General features: G+C 38.6%; 1 protein-coding gene across 1 annotated transcript in view; it reads right to left on the reverse strand.

The window, feature by feature from the left end:
* LOC127440937 (DIS3-like exonuclease 2) overlaps window positions 1–24,940 on the reverse strand; it is a 33,953-nt gene extending 9,013 nt beyond the window's left edge. Inside the window, 13 exon segments of the mRNA XM_051698021.1 lie at window positions 1,261–1,494; window positions 1,617–1,724; window positions 3,663–3,775; window positions 3,896–3,975; window positions 6,007–6,180; window positions 6,290–6,519; window positions 12,850–12,923; window positions 15,354–15,492; window positions 18,298–18,399; window positions 18,602–18,655; window positions 18,758–18,894; window positions 23,512–24,195; window positions 24,907–24,940. Coding sequence (XP_051553981.1) covers window positions 1,261–1,494; window positions 1,617–1,724; window positions 3,663–3,775; window positions 3,896–3,975; window positions 6,007–6,180; window positions 6,290–6,519; window positions 12,850–12,923; window positions 15,354–15,492; window positions 18,298–18,399; window positions 18,602–18,655; window positions 18,758–18,894; window positions 23,512–24,175 — 2,109 coding nt within the window. The 5' untranslated portion in view covers window positions 24,176–24,195; window positions 24,907–24,940.
* Window positions 24,941–26,304: the final 1,364 nt, after the last annotated feature.

The following is a 26,304-nucleotide window of genomic DNA, read 5'->3' on the forward strand; positions in this document are numbered from 1 at the left end:
GTGGCTTGTTGAGCGCGTTACCGTGGAGATATAGCGTGTGGAGGCTTCACGCCATCCACCGCGGCATCCACGCACAACTCACCACGCGCCCCACCGAGAGCGAACCACATTATAGCGACCACAAGGATGTTACCCCATGTGACTCTACCCTCCCTAGCAACCGGGCCAATTTGGTTGCTTAGGAGACCCGGCTGGAGTCACTCAGCACACCCTGGGATTTGAACTAGCGAACTCCTGGGGTGGTGGATAAATATAATATATTTAATGATGAAAACAATACAGGTTATTAAAATACTTTAGGCAGACGAGTAAAGCACTGATTACACAATAAAAAAAAGTGGCTTTAGAAGTCAATATATTGTTAGGTTTATTTTACATTTCATTGAACATAAGCCCATCACTGGCCTTCAGTCCACTGCAATCTATTTTGCAATTGAATTTTTATATCTGTTGACTTACAGGACACATTCTTGCATTCCGTCTGTACGCATGCATCAGATGCACGCTTGTGGAGCGTCTCATTGTGGTGGTGTTGCGTTTCACTGGTTCACTCCGCGTTTTTAGGACGCTGTGTCAATTTACATGTAGTTTGAAACTTTAGAAAGAGCAACTAGAGACCCCTGCACTCTACTCCGTAGATGTCTTTGAACAGCTGTCGGTTTGGAGCCTGTAAAGATGGAGTTGTGGTGATTGCCCCCTGCTGACTGCGACTCAAAAAACGTGAAGGTAGTACTTCAAGCTTGAATTGCTACGTTGATGGGAAAATTCCTTATGGAAATTACATACAGTCAGGGGGCATGATAAATTGCGTTAATTTTTTTTTAACACATTTTTATTATTATTTACATTTTTTTTTAATAAATAACATTTATTTAAAAGTTATAAAATAGCATTTATTTTAAACAAAAATATATTTACATTTATTTGCATTTTATTTTAATTAATCATACTGAATTAACATTAAAATCAACAGCCTTAGTATTTATACATCATGGTAAAATGCACTGTACTAAATTTAATTTATTGTACTAAATTTAACAGCATAATTTATTACTGTATTAAAAAAATTAGGATAAGATTTCCTTTTGCATTATGGTAATGAAAATTTGGGAAAATCATCATGAATATAATAATAAAGTTCTTGGAACAAAAGTGTAAATGTATAAAGAGTCAAGTACAGAACAGTAAATTGTGACTACAGGGATGAGACGGAGAACTCGAACAGAGGGGATATTAGTATTTTGCTAAAATGAGACACACCTGGTCAAGCCTCAGAGCTCCGCCCTCGAAGCGCTGGGACCGCAGTTGTTTGGCGATGTTGTGTAAGTTAAGGACGGCCTCCTGTATCTCAGAGATGGAGTGGTCTGGGGAGCAGGGTGGCAGCTCTTCAGCACTGAAGCTCTTGTCAGGAGCTTCAATCATGCTCTGAGCATGATCATAACTCAACTTAATGCAGGAACAGATGACAGAGCGGCCAAACCACTCACTTAGGATCTACAGGATATACAGAATATAACACTATAGAAAACACCAGGCAAAAGAGGTTATTATTCTAAGAGCTCTTTTAGACATTTGCTCTAAATAAGAGTCAAAGATCCTTCTGACACACACATTACCTTCCCATCTGGCGAAAGCTTCCAAATGATGGAGAACGTCAGTCGATCTGTCAGAGGATTCAAGCTGCACAGCTCCTCACACAGGAGACGAGGCAACATGGGGATCACCTGCATCAGAACATACATGTATCAAAATTCCAACCCATAAAAAGATAAACATTCACGTATGCATCCGCAGCTCTTCTTTCAAACTATACAAAATGACTTAAAACTGCCCTTTAGAAGAGATCTGTAAAACAATTCAGCATGAAAACCAGATGTGCTTGATTATTATAGTGAGTGAAATCTACTAGATGGTTCCAACAAAAAAAAAAAAAAAAAAAAATGTCAGATGGAATTTAAGATTTTACAGATTTTTTTTTTTAAACATTGTGCCCATTTTTTAATTAAAAATATTGGTGTAATTAAAAAAAAAAAAAAATGAAGGAGATCAGCAGTTACAGAAATACTCAAACCAGCCCATCTGGCACCAACAACCATCCATGCGATTATCTAATCAGCCAATCGTGTGGCAGCAGTGCAGTGCATAAAATCAAGCAGATACGGGTCAGGCAGCTTCAGTTAATGTTCACATCAACCATCAGAATGAGGAAAAAAATGTGATAGTGATTTTGACCGTGGCATGATGGTTGGTGCCAACAGTCTCTAGAGTTTACTCTGGTGCCAAAAACATCCAGTGAGCAGCAGTTCTGTGGACGGAAACACCATGTTGATAAGAGGGGTTTGAACTGACAAAGTCAATGGTAACTCAGATAACCGCTCTGTACAATTGTGGTGAGAAGTATATCATCTCAGAATGCTGTTCTGAGATGTGTGTTGGTGCTGTTTTGACGGCACGAGGGGGTAGTTTTAATGTTGTGGCTGATTATATATATATTACACACACACACACACACACACACACACACACACACACACACACACACACAGTGCATTCATAAACTGTTATCCAGTAAAAGTAATAAGAATCACCACTGAGAATAAATTGGAATCACAAAAAAAAAAAAATACTAAAATAAACCTTCTTAAGTAAAACATCCGGACATATTACAGTAATGCGTGAAAATACGAAAATAACCTCAAAAAGGCAAAAAATCTTTTTCACCCATAAGTGAAAATTCTCTCATCATTTACTCACCCTCATGCCATCCCAGATGTGTATGATTTTTTTCAGCAGAACAAAAACAAAAATTTTTAGAATAATATTTCAGATTTTCAAGTCCATTTTTTACTCTAAATCTCCACTTTCACTTTCATATGTGAAAGTGAAACTAAACAGGCATCACATGTGACTCACAGTAAAAGATTAAAGGGTAGGGTAAAAAAAAAAAAAAAAGATTTAAATGTTGTTGTTTCTCACCCACACCTATTATATATAGCTTCTGAAGATATGGACTTAACCTCTGGGGTCATTACGGATTACTAAATTTATGCTGATTTATGTGATTTTTGGAGCTACAAAAGGTCTGATCACCATTCACTTGCATCGTATTGATCTACAGAGCTGAAATATTCTTCTAAAAATCTTTGTGTTCTGCTGAAGAAAGAAATTCATACATATCTGGGATGGCATGAGGGTGAGTAAACGATGAGAGAATTTTCATTTTTGAGTGAACTATTCCTTTAAAGGCTCAAATAAAAGGATCCAGTTTCTTTATGCAAATTATTCTTTTTTCGGTGAAATGTGACCTGGACATGTTGACTTGTTGGGAGATTCACCCATTCACTAAATAACTACTAAAATGATCACAGCACAAGGTAAAAGAAACATTCATTAAAACATAGTTAAACGAGGTGTGATGAGTCCGATCAGTGCTTTCCCATTTCAGATTACAGATCAAACATCTTCCACATCTGCAGCAATTTAAGATGCATGTCCAAAAAAAAAATACCACTCTGTCAAACACTGGTGCCTACAGCAATGTTTAATTCAGTCTAAAATTACCATTGCTTTAGCACTGCAAGATGAGAGATTTAAGAGGCTTTCACTAAGAAACTACTGTGAATCGATTTGGTTTGTCAATTTAAAGTGAGCAGGCTTTGTACCTTTTGAACCAGATACACACTTGTGGCTCTTCAGCTGGCGATTTGATCCAAGGCATTTCCTTCCTCCACAAAATAACTCACATCAGCTATATGAACACCAACCTCAAAATTACCTACATCAGGAGAGAGGAGAAATAGGAAGTCACTTTTAACTTTTACCTGAACTGTATGAAAATCCAAAATGTAGTGCACAATAACAAAACAGCCAACAGTGTCAACAGCAGGAAACATACCATCCGAGAGCTGTTTGCAGGACAGAGCATCATCCAGATCTCTGGCTGTAGCTGGGTCAATCGTAAAGATGCAGTCTTTTCTTTAAATAAATAAATAAATAAATACAATTTAAACTGGAGCGTCTTTTGCTAAATTTATGTTTTTATTCAAATTGAGTCCCATTTATTGAAAGATTAAATTAACTGAATTAACTCTGTGGCGAGTCACCTATGCTTTCAGGGTCGCCCCTGGAGAAAACAGCCCAAACCACACCCCTCGAGGAGGAGTGTCAGGATTGAATACAGCTAAAACCACTCTGCTCGTCAGCCCAGCAGGGAACAAGCTCACTCCCCCACACCAGGAAAACCACCACTCACACCCAGCCGGGCTCTCCACCTCACTCCCCACACTCCTTTATCTAATACAAGTTTCTCCGGGGTACCCACCCCGGTCTGTCATTCACTGCATTCTGAGTCGGGTTGCAACGGTATGAGATTTTCACAGTACGATAACAGTATCAGAAAATATCACAGTATACGGTATTACACAATTATTATTATCAGTTACAATGACCCAGATTTTACATTGGAAATCAAGTGGTGACCCACCATAGTAAAAACATAACCTGTATTTAATTTATCCTGGGTCGCATTTCCTTTTATGTTGCATAGTTTTGTTCATGGTTTTCAAGTAATAGAACATGCATCAAGTGGCATTATTTTTGTTGAAGTCAACAACAAAAGCGACAGGAAGTTTTCTCTCCATTTTAAAAATGTTTCTAATTTCAAACATAATTCAAACAGAACATACATATTTTACACAGGAGAAAAGGCTCCTCATTACCATGGTTAGGTCAGTGTAGCTAGTCTTAAATAATAGTAATAATAATAATAATAATAACAACAAATTATAGTATTTATGAAAAAATAAATATTAGCTGAAACACATCTTAAAACTATAACTACAACTGCCACTGTTGATATAAAATGAGGTCTACTAGATTCTACCTTTAGATTATTTCATATGAAACTATAACATTTTGTCAAAATATAACGGTTACTTTTACTCATGAAAAATCGTGAAACAATTTTGTAAAGGTGATGATGCATAATGAAAAAATAAATTAGCGCATAACACAGTGTTGCTCTTCTCCTCCTCAGTGCTGTTTGGCATGTCAGGACTGCCTACTGTTTGAGAGGTTCGACTTGACTTCCTCCGTAACACTTTAAACTAGAAAAGTCTCACTAGAATTTAAATTGGTCACATCAGTTTTGAAGTCTGCGCTCCGCAATATCGAGGGAAGCCTGGTTGCTGCATGCACGTGCCAGAGAGCAGAGTATATCATGATCGCGAGCTGGTTCCGTTACACTCGTGTGAAAGTGCAGATGAGAAGCCTTTAGCTGATTGCGAGATTATGATTAAATCTGCCTCAGCAGTTCTAAATAGGCTATCACTTGGGCGGCCGCCGAAATATCTTCAATGGGAGAACCATGGCATTGTTCTTTCCCTGCTGTCCGCGACCCAATCCGAATAGACCTGTGACCCACCAGCTGAGAAACACTGCTTTAACTCACACAAACACACTCATGTCAGACCCCCCCGCCTCGCTTGTCTCTGACATTTTCTCCGCTGTATGTGTGTGTGTGTGTGTGTGTGTGTGGCAAGTTGACGAGTCTGACAGGCACTCGAGGAGGAAAGGAGATGCGCACGCGCAGGTGAGATTCTCTGTCCGGTTGCATTTTTTTTCTCAGTACCATAGATAAGCAAATGTACATGGTATGATAACCGTCAATTTTCATACCGTGGTATACCGCGAAACCGGTATACAGCTGCAACCCTAATTCTGAGTCTGTGCCTTGTTCATTCCGCTACACCTCATTAAAAAATAATGTTGCTGTTTTTTTTTTTTAAGAACAATTTTATTGATTCAATGAGCTAATTTAAGTCGAACAATTGAAAAAAAATTAAAAAATTAAACACATATACATATATACACACATATATATACATATATACACACACACACACACACACACACACACACATACAGAAAAGTGATGGTTGATACATGTGGAAAAATGAAAAGCTCTAATATGAAGCCTAGCAAAATTGGGACAGGGTAGCAGGTTACCTGAGGTCTCTTCTTCTCGAGAGCTCACAGGCAGGGATGCTCCAGGGCAGATCTTGAGGAAGACATCCCAGCACCTCCTCTGAAAACTCGGAGAAGTCCACATCATATTCAGTCAGCATGCCTTCCGTTTTTGGCTCTATATCACCTGCTTGCCCTAATGTTTTTGCAAGCCGCCTTAAACCATAGAATAATCATTTTGAGTAAGATGTAAAAGATCAAGTTTGTTCAGAAAAGGTCCAAGATCAAAAATACTGAAATAAAATAAGTTTTGCAGAGAACTCACCCTTCAGCAAAGTTGCTGTCTGCGGGCCAGTGTGTTATGCGACAGATGAAGAGAGTGTTTTCATAGTCTCCAAGTCTGGTGATAAAGTCTACAGGACAGTCTGCTAGAGGCACGTTAACTCTCGGTACCCGATGGTCCACAGGAGAGAACATGGCAAAATTCTTGTCCGGGAGAAATTTGAGGAAGCCTGATGCAGCCCTTGAATGCTTCTGCTCAACAATGAACACAACCTGAAATACACAACATCCATGTACAATTATAAACAAAGCAATAAACTCATATATAAAAAGTCACTGTAATGGGAGGGATGTTTTCATGTTGTTTGAAAAACTTTTTTTAGGACGCATCGAAATAACTCAACCCATTTTTAACCTATTACATGTCTCTTTTAACAAAGACTGACCATGATTATTTTTTGTGATTAACATTTTTATTAATTTTCAAAACAAAGAAAAACAAAACACATATACAGTGATTCAACATTAACACCCACTACTTCCCCTCCCCAATCAAGTACCCCAAGCCAAACGAACATCCCAGTGGTCTTACATAAGTACACACATTTACAGAGAATAATAAATATAAATATATACACACACACACACACACACCTATAATAAACATACAACTCTAAACTATACCTCTCTCTCCACAGACCCACTGCGAGAGCCCCCCAAAAACTTCAAATATCTACCCCATTTCCCAATAAAAGAATCCCATATCCCCAGCCTTCTACATGATACCTCTTCGAAGGCTGCCACCCTTCCCATCTCTTCGCACCACTCCCGAATTTAGGGTGCTCCCACCGACTTCCAACCCCTTAAAACAATCTGTCTGCCTATCATCGCACTAGTGAGGATCCAATTGTTTATGTATTTATCACCTACGTCGATGACCGCCCCATCACCCAAAACACAGAGTCTGGGGCAAAACGAAATCCGAATGCCCAACACGTCACACAGAACACTCTGTACCTTCAAACAAAATTCCTGAATCTCAACGCACCACCAAAAAACATGGGCCATGTCTCCTTCCTCCGATTGGCATCGCCAGCAGGTGGGTGTGCCTTTAAGACCAAGCCAATAAAATTTAGAGGGGGTCCAATAGAACCGATGTAAAATCTTGAATTGTATAAGGCGCACCCTTGCATCTCTCGATGCAGTTTTTATGTTTTTTAAAATCCTAGCCCATTCTCTCTCCTCCAATTCCAGGTTTAAATCTTTCTCCCATAATCTCTTGAGAGTGGTTGAGACTCCGTCCCCCAGACCCTGAATTAATAAGGAGTAATACACTGATGCCTCATGGCCCTTTCCAAAAGCAGAAATCACCACTCCTAGAGTATCTGCTGCTTTAGCGGGGTGTATGCTATTCCCAAAAATAGTACAGAGCAAATGGCATAACTGAAGATACCTAAAAAACTGAGATCTGGGGATCCCAAAATATTGAACCAGATTTTCAAAGGATCTCATCACACCGCTCTCGTAAAGATCACCGAGTGAATTAACCCCCCCTCGCAATCCACTCTGACCAACAAAAAGGGGACTTATTAATGCATAGTTTGGGGTTTAGCCATAGGCTCGAGGCAACATTTAGATAAATATCTGAATTAAACACTCTGGACACTTTTGTCCATACCGAGTGTAAATGTGAAATAATGGGGTGTGATTTAACTTCTCTATTTAGTTTGATGGAAAGGCTGTGCAATGGCAAAATAGGGGCAAGGAGCTCTTGTTCTATGCAGAACCAGGGAGGGGCTCTTTCAGGTGGAAGCGACCAATGATCCAAATGTCTGAGACCGAATGCATAATAATAAAACAAAATCTTGTGTAGGCCTAGCCCACCTTTGTCAATCGGCCTATGTAATTTATTGAAATGTAGTCTGGGGCGCTTACCACTCCAAATGAAAGACTTCGCTATGCTATCAAAGTGCTTGAAATAAGAGAGGGGGACATCTACTGTAGCAAGTAGTTAAATTTTGGTTAACATTTTAATAACATTAACCTTCCCAATCATCGATAAATGTAATAAAGCCCACCTGTCTACATCGCTCGAAAACCATTTTATTAAAGGGTCAAAATTAACTCTGACTAAATCAGACAAATTTGCTGGGAATAAAATGCCCAAATACTTAATGACCTGTTTGAGCCACTGGAAGGCGCCTGGCTGGAAGGCCGTTAATGGACAGTACGTTGTCAAAGCCAAAGCTTCGGATTTAGACCCGTTGACTTTGTATCCTGAGAACTTGAAAAAGGAATTAATAATTCTGTGGAGGCAAGGCATAGATCTAGTGGGGTCGGAGACGAATAATAAAATATCATCTGCATAAAGCAGAAGCTTATGCACCACACCTCCCGCCATCACCCCTGGAAAATCATCCTCCTTTCTTATCGCGGCTGCTAACGGTTCCAGGGCAAGACAGAACAATAATGGGGAAAGAGGGCAGCCCTGCCGATTGTCCCTATCCAGAGTAATATAATCTGAAATTAATCCATTTGTTTGTACCGCCACTACAGGGTGTCTATAAAGTAACTTGATCCAACCAATAAATGTACTCCCGAACCCATACATTTCCAAAATCTTAAAAAGATAATCCCATTCTACCATATCAAACAACTTTTCGGCGTCAAGTGAGATGGCAGCGACTGGAGTCTGATCATTCGCCACTGACCACATGATATTGATGAGACGCCTGATGTTATCAGAAGAGCTGCGGCCTCGACTAAACCCCACCTGATCTATATGTATAAGAGATGTCATAACTTTACTTAATCAGTTAGCCAAAATTTTAGCCAGAATTTTTACATCTAGCTGGATCAGGGAAATTGGACGGCAACTTTTACACTCGCTTGGATCTTTGTCCTTTTTAAGAATCAGACTGATCCGGGCTTGTGTCATGGTTGGAGGAAGCTTTCCATTCTTTAATGATTCAGTATAAACTTCTAACAAAAGTGAAGCCAATTCTGTAGCATAGGATCTAAAACATTCAGTGGCAAAACCACCTGGCCCCGGAGCCTTACCAGTAGGTAGGGACTTGATTACCTCCTCAAGCTCCTCCAAGTTTATCTATATATTTTTTTTGCTCATCTGTCAGTTTAGGGAGATCTAATGGTTCCACTAAGTTTCTAATATCTTCATCAGAAAACGAAGATGTGGAACTAGAGAGATCAAGATAGAATTCTTTAAAAGTATTATTAATATCAATGGCTGAGGTAAGAATTTCACCACCATCAGATTACACTGAGGGATTGGTAGAAAAAGATTCTCTCTACTTTATATATCTAGCCAAAAGCTTCCCTGTTTTGTCCCCTGACTCAAAGTATGACTGTCTTGCCCTGAACAACCAAAACTCCACTTTCTACGACAAAATAGTATTACATCTGTATTTCAATCGGGTCAATTCTCTGAGGCCATCAGCTGACATACGGCACTTCAGCTCTGCCTCTGCACTTTTAATATTTCCTTCCAACTCCACGAGTTCTCGTGCTTTGGTTTTTTTGATGAATGAGGCATACTGTATGATCCAACCCCTAAGAACTGCCTTAAGTGCCTCCCAAGCCACACCCACAGAGGATACTGAGGACCAGTTGGTCTCCATATAAACATTGATTTCAGTCTTTAACATTTGTTGAAAATCAGGATTTTGCAAAAGGGATACATTAAGGCACCAACTATAAGATTTCCTTTTCTCTGTATGTGGCAATATCTCTAAACTCTCCAGGGCGTGATCTGAGACTAAGATATTTCCAATTGAGCAATCAACAACAGATGAAATGAGGGATTTAGATATAAAAAAAATCTAGAGTAAATCTTATGAACTGATGAAAAAAAAAAGTATAATCCCTACCAGATGGGTTCAAAAGTCACCAGATATCTACAAGACCAAGATCTTTACAGATCTTGTGAAGTGTCAGTGTAGCTCTAGGGGGTTTACACACTTTTGCTTCACTATGATAAAGGACTGAGTCCATCAAAATATTAAAGTCTCCTCCCAATATTATGTCATGAGAGAGGCCAGCAGCTTGCAACATCCCTTCAAGATCTATAAAAAAGCCTTGATCATCAACGTTAGGTGCGTAAATATTAGCCAAAAATCAGACTTTGCCCCTGAATTCCTCCTAACACAACAATGACTCTTCCTAATTTCTCTTTAATCTGTTTGAGACATTTGAATTGTAGATGTTTATTAATCAATATAATGACTCCCCTGCTCTTACTTGAGCCAGCACTAAAAGAAAACATGCCCACCCCATATCTTCCCAAATTTTTCAGCTTCTTGCAGGGAAAGATGCGTTTCTTGAAGAAACACTATATCATATTTCTTGTGCTTAAGAACAGAAATAGCCTTCTTTCTTTTTATGGAGTGCCCCAACCCATTCACATTCCATGTGGAGAGAGATAACCCATTCACATCTGACATATTGATATAATAAAAAATGAGTGTCAAAAACAAAATTATACAGACCACATTCCCCATTAATGCAACAATCAAACCCCGAACTTCCCCCAGAACAAAACAAACAGAAAAAAGAAAAACGTGCTCATTAACCCCGCACACGACAGCGCCAACCGGCGACAATCCCTCTAAACTCAGAGTCCATGTACGCATGTGAGGGCCCCCTCGACAACTTTGCCATCAGATTGCTCGAGTCCGGTGCTTCTGCACAAATTTTGTGAGGCACAATTACAATAACAGAAAATACTCTGTAAAACATACCCCAGCCAACAGGCAGAATAACAGAAAAAACATGTAGATTCATTCACAGAACTGTCTTGAAGGTGTGTTCCTCCACAAAATAAATTCCAGCTGATATAAAGCCGTTCAGTTTCCTCAGACAGACAAACAAATGATCAGTGAGCCAGCTGTTATGAGTGCAGCAGATGAGGTAATCATTCTATTTGGAGGCATAAGCACAAAGAACAAACATATTTAACCACAACTGTCCCGTAGTAGTGTAATTCCACAAAGCAAGCTCCAGCCGTTAGGCAGAGCCAGCACGAAAAACAAAACCAGCATCCCGGTTCCTCAGATGATCAAGAGCCAAACTAACTTGGAGGCCGCGAAAAAAACAAAAAAAAAAAAAACACCATAACTTACTCAGCCCGTCATCTTCATAAAAGACGTCCTTTATGTGAGCATATAGATATTTTGTGGTCATCCAAAGTGTCCATTCTCGATCTGGCCAGGGGAAAAAAATCTTCCGTCAATGCAAAAGTTTCTTGGAGTCATGCCATAAAACAAACTCCAACTGCTAGGCAGAGTCAACGCAAAAAGAAACAAAAATGGCACCCAGCTTCCTCGAGTATAATAGAGTACCTGAACCGCGAGTCAGTCCACTAATATAAGAAACATCAAATGGCTTACTCCAATCTATTTATAAAGGAGAGTGCCTGTTTTGGACAAGTAAATACTTTGCGACCATTCTTCGTTTCTATTCTCAGTTTGGCCGGGAACATCATAGCAAACGAGATCTTTTTCTGATGTAAGAGTTTATTGCATTCCTTGAACCGATCGCGTTTCTCTCGTGGAATTCGCAAAGTCCGGAAACAAGAAAATATTATGGTTCTTCCAAGAAATCTTCCCTTTGCTCCTCGCCTGGCGCAACGCGAGATCTTTATCGGATGATTTCAGAAATCTGGCCAGAATGGATCGAGGCCTATCTCCCTCAGCAGATCTCTGAGCCGGGACTCTGTGAGCTCGCTCGATTTCCAGCTTGTGGCCTGTTATGTCCAGCAGGCTCGGGAAAAATTCGTCCAGTAATTTCACCATATCTCTGCCCTCTTCATGCTCAGGAATTCCAACAATTCGTATGTTATTCCTTCGGCTCATATTTTTGAAATATTCCAGTTTTTCCGAAATTAATTCCAAATCTGTTTTGGACGTGGGCGGATTAGCGGTTAATTCCCTTTCCGATGACTCAAGATAATCGATTCGTTTTTCAACTTCTGTCACTCGTTTCCATCGCCGTAATCGATCGACGTATTACAGCGAGATCCTCCAAGTCAGCAAGAACCTTCGTCCACATCACCGACATGTTGGACAGTTGATGCTGAATATCTTCTCCCGACGTGCCGTCCAAATCGTGTCTCCGGTCCGCAGTCCCGTCAGAGGCCTCAGCTTGAACACTTAAGTGTCTTTTAATGTCTCCAGAGTCTGAAAATTTTGACTTCTTTGCCATATTTACCTCAAAGAGCAAGTATGTAATTGGGTGTATCGAATCTCACCGGATCACAACATGAAAATAATTAAACTAGCAAAGTTTGCAGAGCTCGTGTCTCACACGTCTGTCTCTCGCATGGCGTCACGTGAACCCCCCAAAATGTCGACCGACCATGATTATTAACCATTTATTTATGCATATTAAAAAAATAAAGAACAAACTATAACACAAATACAGCCCCAGATGATACATAAAAAAAATAAAAAATGTGCTGAATTTTTTTTTTTCCATTCACAACTGCTAACGACATGAATAAGGCAATGAATAAATGAATGAATTAATGAATAATGGTGTATTCCTAAAGGTAAGCATCATGGATATCCTTTCAAAACCAGCACTAACCTTTCCAGTCCTTTGCACTGCTTTCTCTGAACTTGATCCAGAAGTGTTGGACACAATTACATGTTTGGCAGGGGCTATGATAAATGAAAGAAAAAGTCAATTTGATTGGTAAAATAAAATTTTCCTTGTATTTCCTCGAATGGATTTAATTAGAGAGAACTCTTCTACAGGTGGTGGAAACACTATGGCTGGTTCATTTGTCCTCATTCTGCTGCCTTCAACAGCGTAATTAACAAGATTTGTCCATCTATCCTATGTAATTCACTAGGTAGCTACAGCTAACCACCGGTGTACTCCAAGTTTCGGTACTCGGCCCTCTCCTCTTTGTGATATACAGAACATCGCTGGGATAATCAATCAGAAACAAAGATTCTCCTACCACCACTAGACTAATGAAACACCGCTCTAACATTAGACAACCCCACAATGTCTTCATGAATCAGTTTGCTTTATGGACACTTCGGCCTGGATGAAAGAATGCTTGAATCAAAGTGTCTCCTAAATTTATCCATTTATTTATAACTCTGAAAGCCACTGAATGCAACATTGTTATGCAACTATTATGCCATTCAAACCCTTTCATTTCAACAAAATCTGATTGTTATACAGCAACACAAGGGTCATTTAAGGACATAACAATGAGTCATGACAATCCGGATGTTGTAAAAAGTGAGGTGAATAGCACATTCATCCTGCCAACACAATCATGTCTTTCATTTCCTGCTCACTTCAGTCACCACAAGCCCTGCATCACACTTGACACTCTGGAATCTGATGCAGTGTTTTGAGCTATGGATGTTTAATGATTTAATATGTAGACGTCTTTGGGAGGCATGTGCAAACAAAGATATCTGGACTTGATAAAGAGCAAAATTATCTCAGCTCTTGGCACTTTAGTCAACAATTTTGATTCCAGCCCTGTAAGATGGCACAGAATACATATGGCACAAAAGTGACCAAAGCAAATGTAAACCAGGTAAAACAATAAAATTCTAAAATTTGATTATACAGTTGCAAACTCATATCAAATTTAAGTCAGTTGAGAATACTTCATGCACAATACATAAATGAAATTATTTTAATCAATTAGAAACAAAGAGAAAATTATGCTAGATAGACTTGAGCTTACACCCTGTCTACACCGGGCACGTCTGTTTGCTTGGGGCTGTCTACACTGGAAATGTCGACACAAACGTTCTAAACCATTTATTTGTGTTGTTGGCAGTAGTAGTGCAAGCGCGTGCAGTGCAAAATGGAACGGGACACTCGTTTACTGTCTACGCTTCCAGTGTAGACAGCAGCATTGATTATAATGTGTTCGACTCCTTTTTGACACAACGCACACATCCGGTGTAGACAGGGTATTAATTTTAAATTATTTTGGAGTAATAAAAAGAACTAATTTAGTGCATGTTTATAGGAAAACCTTAAAAGGATAGTTCACCCAAAAATGGAAATTCTCTCATTATTTACTCACCCTCATGATATCCCATATGTGTATGACTTTTTTCTTCGCTAGAACACATTTGAAGAAAATTAGAAAAATATCTCAGCTCAGTTGGTCCTTAAAATGCAAGTGGATGGTGAGCAGACCTTTGAAGCTCCAAAAATCACAGACAGTCAGCATAAACGTCATCAATACGACACCAGCGGTTAAATTAATGTCTGACATGATCACTTTTGGTGTGAAAAAGATAAATATATACAATAAGTACTATTTTTGAACTCTAAATCATTCTTCTGGTCAGCAGCGGTATGCGCATGTGACATAATCGCATTGGCATTTGAAACACGCGAGAACTGAGGCGCAGCCGGAAAAGCAGCACTGTTTACAAGTGAGGAGGAGGAACGCTGTACAGTAGCTTGCTGGACTCACGTGATCTTTCATACTTCAGAGATGGCATGCGCGAAAGTGAAGTGAAACACAGCTGCGTGTCTGATGAGAAGCATTTTCAGAATGCGAGATTAATGTAATTGAATTTTACATTAAAACCTGTTTCTTCAATTCTCTCAGTCTCACATAAAGCCGTTCCACCTTCCCTCTCCATTTCTCCGACAGAATGTGTAACGCAAACGTGTTGTTACGTGAATAGAATGAAGTGGACATTTCTTGCATGCGGTGGCGGTTTTGCGTAACTGCGATACAGACGATAATCCAAAATGTATACTGGTTGCCAAATTTCTACCGGTTTATTATGTCTATCGTTATATCACCCACCCCTACGCTGGAGTCGTATCGATGACGTTTATGCTGTCCGTCTGTGATTTTGAGCTTCAAGAGTTTGATCACCATTCACTTGCATTTTAAGGACCAACTGAGCAAAGATATTTTTCTATTTTTCTCCAAATGCATTCTGCAGAAGAAAGTAAGTCATATACACTTGGGATATCATGGGGGGTGAGTACATAATGAGAGAATTTTCATTTTTGTGTGAACAATCCCTTTATATAATGGGTCTATTAGAACTACACTTATCACAGTACCTGCAAGAACAGCTCATTACCTTTAACATGAAGACTGACATTCTCCATTTTACTGATCACCTCATCATCTTCATTAAAATGGGCCTCCACTATGACATCATGAGCCTTTGCTATATTCTGATTGGCTGGACTGCTCTCATTAACATCTCCATTGATTGCCTGTGGAAGAGAAAGCACTAAAGAAATACATTTCAGGTTTAAAAACAACTTTTCCTCTTTTGGCACTAGTACATGCTGTACTAGGCATGGAAATCACAATATGATTCCTGCAATACGCTGTAATGATGAAACATGGGTCATGATGATATGACACATATTGTGTATCAGAGCTTTTTAACAAGTACTAGGAAATAGTGTAGTATCAGATTTGCACTCTATATATAAAACTACATACAATAAACATACTGGTTTTATTAATCTACTATACAAATTCAATTGGGCCACTGTTCATTATTTGAGAGCCATGTGAGGAGTTTTTGCTAATAAAGTGAAAATATGCTTGTGATCGTTAAGGCCAAATGGACGGGTGAAAATACGCTCAAAATATTTTAGCCTATATTTTAAGATTTGAGATTTTGTTGCACTTCATTATTGGTTCTACAGTTTCACACTCTTTGCTTTAAAATGAGCTGTGAAAAGCCAGAATGGAGTCAGGTTCAAAAGTTCTTATTTTTTACCCATACTTATTGGATTTCAGATGATAGTAAATCACCCTACATGACTGCAGATCTAAGAATAAATAGATTTGTGCCTGTAGGGTGTAATAGCTACATTTCTCTATATTTAATTGCTGTCCTGTGCTGCTGATTATTTACAAAATGTCTTCTTGACATAACTTGCCTCAAAGCATTTTAGATTTCCTGACACAAACTGCCCACACATGCACACACAAAGAAATGTACTGAGCATTAAAAGCTTTAGCTTTGTTGCTGATTCTGATGTACAAAACATGTATTATTCAAAAGGTTCAATGACCTTAAGATCTGGTATTTGGAAAGGCTATGATTCTGATGAATTTTTTGGCATCTGACATTATTAAAATAAAATTAACTAGTGGCAGAATTGCTTTCAGAAACATGTTGAAACATGACACTGAAACTTTTCTGGAAATAATCATTGCTATGTGTCATGTTTTACATAAGCCAGTGCCTTTCTTTTTGTTCCAGAAACTGCAAGTCATGAATTGATGGGTAGAGAACATCTAAACGCTGAAGATGCAAATTAAAATGTCACAAGCAATATTAGATTCAGTAACACTTTACAATAAGGTTCCATTTGTTAACATTAGTTCATGCATTAGGTATTCTGAGCTTATAATGACCAATATATTTTTAAAGCATTTATTAATCTTGGTTAAATGTTAGTTTACAAAAATACAATTGTTTATTGTTCGTTCATGTTAGTTTATAATGCATTAACTAAGGTTAACATTAACAACTTAAAATGAATTACTGGTAGTATATGATGAAATTTACATAAACAGATTAATAAATGCTATAAAAATAGTGTCAAGTGTTAGTTTAACTAATGTAGTAAAACTATGGAGCTAGATTTATGACTAAAATATTTGAATTTATTTGAATTTTAGACATGGCATTGTTTTTGTGGCATATTTTATAGATATGTATTTTTAAACAGCAGATTTTATGTTCAGAATTTTTTTAAAGGTGAAATTAGCTGTAAATATTCAGATTATAAAATTACAGCTGAAGAAGAAATTCAATATTCAAAATCCAATAGAGAATTCAATATTCTAAAATTCAGATCTTACAGAAAGTAGGACAGAGGTCAAGCTTCTGGGTTCATCAGGGAAATGTAAAGGGTTTCAGAAAAGTCGAACAGAGCATCTGGCCAATCACAGAGCTACTACGGCAGTGCTTCCCAAACTGGGTGCTGTGAAATTTCCACTCAGTTTAATATTTTAATAGCCACCAGTTAAAAGTCCCGGCAGTACCTTACTGTCTCAATTCTGTACCCACGCACTGTTTGTCTACAGCCAGAAGCTTTTTAAATGCTCGCATGCGTATGTGTGCATGCTCTCTACAGAGTGCTCCTTTCTTGTGGTGAATGCAGCTGCGTGCGTGAACATTTAAATGCGCTTCTTGACGCGATATGAATGTAAACACAGACGTTGATGTATTAGGGGTGTGTTAACAAACGGGACAAAAATTTGATCCTCTTGACGCGATATTAATGGAAGCCATTAATGTATTAAGTGATGTAGACAGGACAAAAATCTTATAGCTAAATATCCGATCTGTGTGATGTGTAAATGCAGCCTAATAGACGTGCTTCAGCTGTTCTAAGCCTATCATTAATATTAATCAAACAACAATATTGACAAGAAAGAGAAAATCACTCACCGTCCTTCAAAACATTTTAATAACAGGTCTGCTTTTCAGTCAAACTCTGACTGTATTGCATCTTTATTAAAGTAGGCTATATCTAATAATCACACAGTAAATATAAGATGTTTTTTTTTCTTCAGTGGTTGGGGTGCCGTGGGGGGGAAACACTATAAAGGGGTGCTGCAGTTTAAAACATTTAGGAACCACTGTACTGTTAAATCTGCTGTTTAAAAATACAAATCTATAAAACATGCACAAAAATAATAAAATTTTGTTAAATGCTACATGTAGAATTCAAATTTACAAAATTCTAATTAAAAACTACAAAATATGCCATGGAAAATTATATTTTGTTAAATGCCACGTCAAATATTCAAATGTACAAAATTAAAATTCTAATCTTTTAGTCATAAATCTAGCTCCATAGTAAACTAATGTTAACAAATGGAAACTTATTGTAAAGTGTTACCTTTCATTTTTACAGTAGATATTGATTTGGTAATGTTTCTCAATGTTTAAGAATGATCACAAAGCAAGTTGGCCTGAGAAGTCATCAAATATCGTCATAATAAAGTTCCTAAATGAGTCAAAATGTATGAACATTTTTATGAAGTACCTTCCACTGTTCAGGGGGGAGAACTTTCACCACTACAATGTCTCCATTCAATGCCCTGTTACGAGCTGGAATCCCATCCAGAAAGATATCAGCAGAGCCATCCTGCAGCACAACATCAAAACAGGATCTCACATTTAAACTCATCACGGCAGTTGTGTAGTTATATAAATAGAAAAATGTTCAACAGCTAACCTTTTACCCAAAAATATGTTGTGTTGTAGTTACCTTCATTGTTCTAGCATTCATACAAGTGCAAAAATATTACCAAATAATTGGTTGTAGGGTGAAAATATTAAATACTTACAGAAGATGGGACAAAAGCTTCCTTATACTTCTTTGGGTTTATTTTCAGTACTCCCTTGAAAAGAATGATATGTAAATGTTTCAGTTCAGATGAATGTTTTGAACATTTTACAGTTTGAAGTCTTGTTTAAATAAGTGTACATTTGTATGAATGTACCTGAATGAGCTGTCCTCTCTTTAGGCCTGCAGACACATCCTCTGTGCACATGTATTGCTCGAACAGTTGCTTCCATGACACTCTGCCACCTTTACTCTTTTTATCCTTCTCACTTTGGTGTAAACTTTCTTTTGAAACTGTGAAAGCAAGGATGATATTTCACTCACCAGCTTTAATTAAGTTGAATCACAAGTGTCATTTGAAGTGCAAAAGAATGAGAGGCATACTATATATATAGTATATTGGAGCATAAATCTGTTTATAGCAGTTTCGAAAATTAACTTTGTTATTAAGGGGAAATATATGCCAGCTCAAACTCATGTTCATGCGCATTTTTCACATTTATGGGGCACATTAGTAAAATAGTTTTGCAGTCCCTCGCAATTCATTTTGCATTACCTCACAATACCTTTATTCATCCCTTATGGAAATTAACCATGGTTTTACAACAGTAACCAGCTGAACTATGGTATTTGTAGTAAAAACCAGTCAACACAAAATTTACAGTGGTTTTACTACATTAGTGATCTTTCACCATGATATTTGTAGTATTAATATGAGAAACACAAAACTATGGTAATAGGAATCAATCATTCTGCCAAAACATGGTTAGCTTTACTATAGTAACACCATGGTTAATTTGTGATACAAGTATGCTTTTTAAAACCATGGTTTCCACCCACCCAAAAAAAAAACATGGACTTATGAAAATTAACCAGGATTTTACTATAGTAAACCTGCAGTAACCACGTACATTTTTTGTAGTAAGAACAGTACAGTTACTACTGTAACCCTGGTTCCCTGATACGTGGGGATTGAGACGCTGCGTCAGTTGCTGACACTATGGGAATCGTATACCATCATGCCATGCTACTGATCTGCTCACACTAATAATGCCTACTAGCCAGTAGGGTAGTTGAAGGCATCAACATGACCTCCCCTTCATATAGCTAATAGGAAGGGGGAGGATAAAAATAACCATTTAAGGTAGAGAGGTGGCAGTGAAATTAGCCAAACCGGGTAGTGAAGCACCCCAAACTACATCCATTCAAACTGTGGTGCGGAAGATACAGGACGGTCCATGACCGCCAGCTGACAATGTTACTTGCCAAAAAGGGGGTAGCAGGACATTAGTCAAGAAACAATGCAATAACTAGCATGGTAGTGCATATTGAGAACCTAGAAAGAGAGGGAGAAGACAAAGTTGTAAAACCAGGCAAAGGTGTTAGGGGAAGCCCAACCCACAGTAAGGCAGATGTCCTGCAAGGACATGCCCTTAGACTACAATCAGGAGAAGGACATACTCCTTGGAGAGTGAGCTTTAACACCCAAAGGACATCGTATGCCTTGCGAATCAGACGTGAATGCAATGGCATCAACAATCCAGTGAGAAAGTCTTTGCTTGGAGACGGCCAAACCTTTTGAGTAACCTCCGAGGCAGACCAAGAGCTGATCCGTCAGCCTCGTTTGATTCGTACGGTCAACATCCATGCGTAGCGCCCTCACAGGGCACAGCATGTGCCGCTTCTGTTTCTTCGTCAGATTCGAACGGAGGAGGAGAGAAAGCTTGTACGGTAACAACAAGAGCCCTGAAAGGAGTGGCCAAAACCATGGGCACATAACCTTGCCTAGGCTTGAGAATGGCTTTTGACAAGTCAAGTCCAAACTCCAAGCAAGATTTATTGACCAATATGGCCTAAAGGTCTCCAATACATTTAACTGAAGGCAAAGCGATAAACAGCGCAGTCTTGAGTACGCGTAAACTAATCTAACAGTTCCAAAAGTCCAACAGCACAGATTCCCTGTCTTCCCGGACTTTGCACAACAGTTGGTGAAGCAAATGAACAAAATTAAATGCATACTTGCATTCTGCTGGCCACCTGTGAGCCAGGGCATCCAAGCCCAGCGGAGCCCGACTCATGGAGTACCGGAGATGACAATGCATGATCTCAGTATAGCAGCTGCAGTAGCCTTTCTGCACACCGGCAAGCTATACAATCGCTTGTTGTAGGAGGCACTGTACCTCTGAGCACAAAATCGGCATTATGCACCATAATGGAGAGGATGCCATTAAAACGAGTACGCCTCGTGAACTGAAGCACTTAGATGAGAGTACTTTTTTGCCTTGTGCAACCACAACAGGGTTCAAAAACCTTGTTAGAATGCGGCAACCACGGCACAAAGCCAACAGCAACACAAACAGTGAACACACTGTGACTGCAATCTCATTCCCGGCTTGTCAATGGTGGGGAAGCGAGAATGCTACTAGGCAACATGGAGGCACCTAAAATCTCTGTGTTGCGACATGGCAGTCTTCTGGCATGGTGTCAACAACACTGAAAATAGGCATTGAAGTGGCCTGTGTCACGCCACAAACTCGTTCTTGGCTCACAACAGCGGGGAAACGAGAGGGCTAATTGGCGACATGAAGGCGCCTAAAATCTAAGTGCTGAGACATGGCAGTCTGGCATGTCGTCAACAATAGTAAAAACAGGGCAAACTGTCCTGTATTATACAGGAGATGTCTCACTCTCATTCCCAGCTCACAATGGCGGGGAAAGGGAGAAAGAGTCAGAGTGCCAATTCGTGGCATGTTTAACAAACACCGCAAAGGCAGCAGCACCAGAGACCTGGATTCTCACTGAACAGGGAGAACGTCAAGTTGTAATAAGCTGCTCTGTCCAGCCTCAGAAAAATGGCACCGGTGGTCAAACTCGGGAGGCGTGCCAATACGTTGAACACCATTCATCCCTTTTCTTTTTAAGGCTCAAACGAGAAACTTCAAGCATTGCGGTCTCAGAGGCCGCTTTTTGCCCAACTATTTCCTTACTAGGTATAGGGAGGAGAGGGGACCGGAGAGCAAAACGCTTTGAATATCATGCGCTCGCAATGAACACAATCAATCTAAACAAGCGGTGGGTGCCTGGCAGGCATAACATCAGCGACAGATCACTCCCTTCATCATAATCTCCGCTGAACATGAACAAATCATGTGCACCACTGTGCAGATCATCATGGCCATACTGGGAAGGCAAAACTGCTTTAGATGGAGAAGAGGAGAGATGCAAGGCCAGAGCCGGCAACAAATCACCCTCAACTCTCTTTGCTCTATATCCCATCCTTATGCGCCTCCCTTGTGCGGTACCTTTAGGGTTGCAGAAGGAGTATGGCGGAAGGAGAGGGAAGCGGCTTTCGGCTCTGCACAAGCAATCACAGCGCTCGTACCGCAAATGGGCAAAGCTGCTTGATATGGAGGAGAGGAGGCACACAAGGCTGGGCCGGTGACAAATCCTTCTCAAATCTCCTTGCTCTATTTTCTATCCTCATGCACCTCCCATGTGCGGTTTCTCGGAAGCCACAGAAGGAGTATAGCGGGCAAAGAGGGGAACAGCTTCAGCTTTCAGAACGAAAGCGAACGTAGAGCAAAGCATCTTGAGTTTAATGCATTACTAGAGAACGTAATCAGTCTCAACAAGCAGCGCTTATAAAACAGCACTAGTGCTCGTCAGATGGCGGGATATATCACTTCGTTATCATGTTTGTGGAAACCATTGCGAAAAGCCCCCTTGAAAAAAACGTTGTTAATCAAATGGTTCTTTTATGTGCTTTTGTACAGTAAAACACAACACTATCACAAGGCATAGCATTTCAAACGTGTAGTAATAAAGGAGACACTTTCTGTTGGAGCAAAACAGGGAAGTAGAAAATAATCTACTCGCTGAAGCTGTACAGTATCAATGGCAAAGCGAGGCTCATGCGTCCGTCTGAGCACTAGGTAGGAATTTATCCACTCGCTGACGATGTGCAGTATCAATGAAGCGATGTCTCGTCCACTCATCGAAGCACAACAGGGAAGTAAAATACAATCCTCTCGCATTAAAGGTGTGCAGAATCAAAAGGCAAAACGAAGACTCGGGCATTCAGAGTACAAGAAATTTCATTGCGACCCTGAATGAGAAAATTCTGATCAGATAAGTGCCATGCTCCACCTTATAAGCTTGCATTGATGCACACATCGGGAGTGGAGCATCAAGCGCTGTCTGCCAATTAAATTGCCATGATTCTTCTTCAGAGATCATCACTCCTGGGTGGAGCATTCCATAGCGTCAGCAACTGACGCAGCGTCGAAGTGACCGACTTGAAAGGGAACCTAGCATTACTAGCATAAAACTAATTATGATTAACAAAATCCGATTTTATTATTATAGTTTTGGTTTTCCGGTCTTATTACTCTAGTTTTACCATGAATATCATGGTTAAAAAATGGTTACTATAGTAAAACAAAATGCCACATTTTGTGGTAATGGTTTTCCTATAGATATAGTTCAACTATGGTTACTGTAGTAAAACCATGATTTATTTTTGTAAGGGATGGATAAGGATATTACAAGGGAACACAAAATAATTGCGAGGGAACGCAACACTATTTCAGAAAACAAATTCTCTCCCTGTCCTATAAGAGGCTCTGTAGCATGTCAGCCTTTTATGTAAATACTTACCGGTAAATTGAATACATTAATTTAAATTAGCAATCTGAACAATTATGGCTGTTACTTACAAAATCTAAATGCCTAGAATAGCAGAGAGTCTAATGAGAAACATTCAGACCTTGATCACCCAGTACACGATAAATGTGAAAAATATACTAAGACTATTGTACTGAAATGCTAATACTGTTGGTAGGGCCTTCACCCTTTTTAAGACCACTAAAACATCAAGGTTTTGAAATATAAGCTTATTACTTTAATAAATACCTGGAGCTTGAGCTTTTTTGTTTGGTGTATTTCCAGCAGCAATGGCTTCAACTTCAGAAACACAAGCCTCCTTCGGTTTTTTGTCCATATTCCCTTTTGATTTCTTCTTCTTTGATCTTTTCTTTGCTTGTTCTTCCCCACATGAACCGCTCAACTGCTGACCGTCACCTTCCTTAGATCCCACCAGACTTGTGCTGGCTTTCATGTCATTTTCACTTCTCTTCTGTTGCTGTTTGGAGGGTAACATTTTGGGCAGAGCAGCCTTATGTAACTCTGTTTTGGCATGCTTCTCCAGCACGGCTGATTTCATCTCCCAGTCCTCAGTGCATGTGACTGGATGGGCCAATTTGTCCACATACAAACATTTAGAAGAGTCGGCCATCTGCCTACTCTGTGGAGAGGGTAAGCTGTCACCGTAGTAAGATGACTCTGAATTGGCTTTTCCTCTTCTGTTCACATCATTTACAGGCCTGCTAACTGATGGACTCGTGTTCTCTGTCTGCACCTGCTGCTTCGCAAACTCTTGCAAGTAAGATCGAAACTTTCCGTTCTGATGCTGATTCAGAAGTCAGGAGTACGCATCTTTCTGGGATTTGGGAAGAATTTGTCCACCTTTTCCATCTTTGGGTTTAGTGGTTCTCTTTACTTTGGGTGAAGACTCCATAATCTCTATTAGGATACATACTGTCTATAAGCAAAGAACGACCATGTCAGTAGTTTCAAGCAGAAATCGAGCAGCTCTGTCATGTTTAAAGGGCCAATAAGTGTATCCATTATGTTCTACAGCTTGTTTACAATATAATAAATGCATTTTCTTCAAATAAGGGCACTATACTCGCTTAAAAAAATAAAAATAAATACAAATCATTTCCATTACATCTCTAATCATGTATTTTGTTTGAAGTAACATTCTGTTGTGGCAATGACAGTCTAAAACATATGTTCCAGGGGTTGATTTTTATTAAAACTATAAGTGTCCGAAAACACCCTTGTATTTCTATATTTTGCCAGAAAGAAATCTGTGGTGGCCATGTGGAAAAATCATGTTTAGTCACTTCCACAGGCTGTAATCATGGAGTGACTTCACAATAATGTCATACTCAAATCACTGAGGTAAATTCAGAAACAAGTGCACTACACAAAGTGAGCTTTAAAGTGTGAAAGAGTTTTGTTTACATTGTGATTTACAAATTATCAAGGCTTTCTAACAACAGTCTGACTCACACTGTTGTTGCTTTACAACGAGATAAACAGCTACATATTCTCACTTGCTAGCTTATCTTTAAAAAAAAAAATAGACCTGTATCCTTCAAAGCAAAAATATTTATATGTGTTTACAAACATAAATAGGAAACACAACACAACAATCTGAATTTAGAATAATGTTTTTCTCACCGTTGACCCTCGAACAACAATAACTTCGCGTCTCTTCCGGGTCCTTTATGTCAAGCGTTACAGTTGCATTGTGGGAGTTGTAGTTTAGTTACTTCAAAAAGTACAGGCTAATTATGTTTAGTATATGTGTAAAGGTACAGGAGGATAAATAGGCTATAGAAAATTCGACTCTGTTACTTATTCAGGTTATTTGTTGCTCACTTGAACACGTGAAAAGGTCCTGTTTATTAATTAATTAATTAATTAATTTAGGCTACAAGTTGCTCATATTCACACGCGAATAGGGCTATTTATTAATTAATTTATTAATTTATTTAGGTTATACATTGCTCACTTCCACACGTGAATAGGTCCTATAAATTTATTTATTTATTTAGGCTATAAGCTGCTCACTTTCACACACGAATAGGTCCTACTAATTAATTAATTAATTTATTTATTTATTTAGGTTATAAGTTGCTCACTTTAGCACGTGAAAATGTCTTGTTTATTTGCTTGCTTATTTATTTATTTATTTAGACTATATGTTGCTCACATTCACACGCGAATAGGTCCTATTAATTAATTAATTAATACATTTATTTATTTATTTAGGCTATATGTTGCTCATATTCACGTGCGAATAGGTCATATTTATTAATTTATTAATTAATTTAGGCTAAAAGCTGCTCACTTTCACACGGGAATAGGTCATATTAATTTATTAATTAATTTATTTATTTATTTAGGTTATAAGTTGCTCACTTTCACACGCGAATAGGTCCTATTAATTAATTAATTTATTTATTTATTTAGGCTATATGTTGATCATATTCACACGCGAATAGGTCATATTAATTAATTAATTAATACATTTATTTATTTAGGTTATAAGTTGCTCACTTTAGCACGTGAAAATTTCTTGTTTATTTGCTTGCTTATTTATTTATTTATTTAGGTTATAAGTTGCTCATATTCACACGCGAATAGGTCCTATTAATTAATGTAATTTATTTATTTAGACTATATGTTGATCATATTCACACGCGAATAGGTCCTATTAATTAATTAATTAATACATTTATTTATTTATTTAGGCTATATGTTGCTCATATTCACGTGCGAATAGGTCATATTTATTAATTTATTAATTAATTTAGGCTAAAAGCTGCTCACTTTCACACGGGAATAGGTCATATTAATTTATTTATTTATTTATTTATTTATTTATTTATTTATTTAGGTTAAAAGTTGCTCACTTTCACACGCGAATAGGTCCTATTAATTTATTTATTTATTTATTTATTTATTTAGGTTATAAGTTGCTCACTTTCACACGCGAATAGGTCCTATTAATTAATTAATTTATTTATTAATTTATTTATTTATTTAGGTTATAAGTTGCTCACTTTCACACGC

This window comes from Myxocyprinus asiaticus, chromosome 5 (assembly GCF_019703515.2).
Source record: "Myxocyprinus asiaticus isolate MX2 ecotype Aquarium Trade chromosome 5, UBuf_Myxa_2, whole genome shotgun sequence".
Taxonomy (NCBI): Eukaryota; Metazoa; Chordata; class Actinopteri; order Cypriniformes; family Catostomidae; genus Myxocyprinus; species Myxocyprinus asiaticus.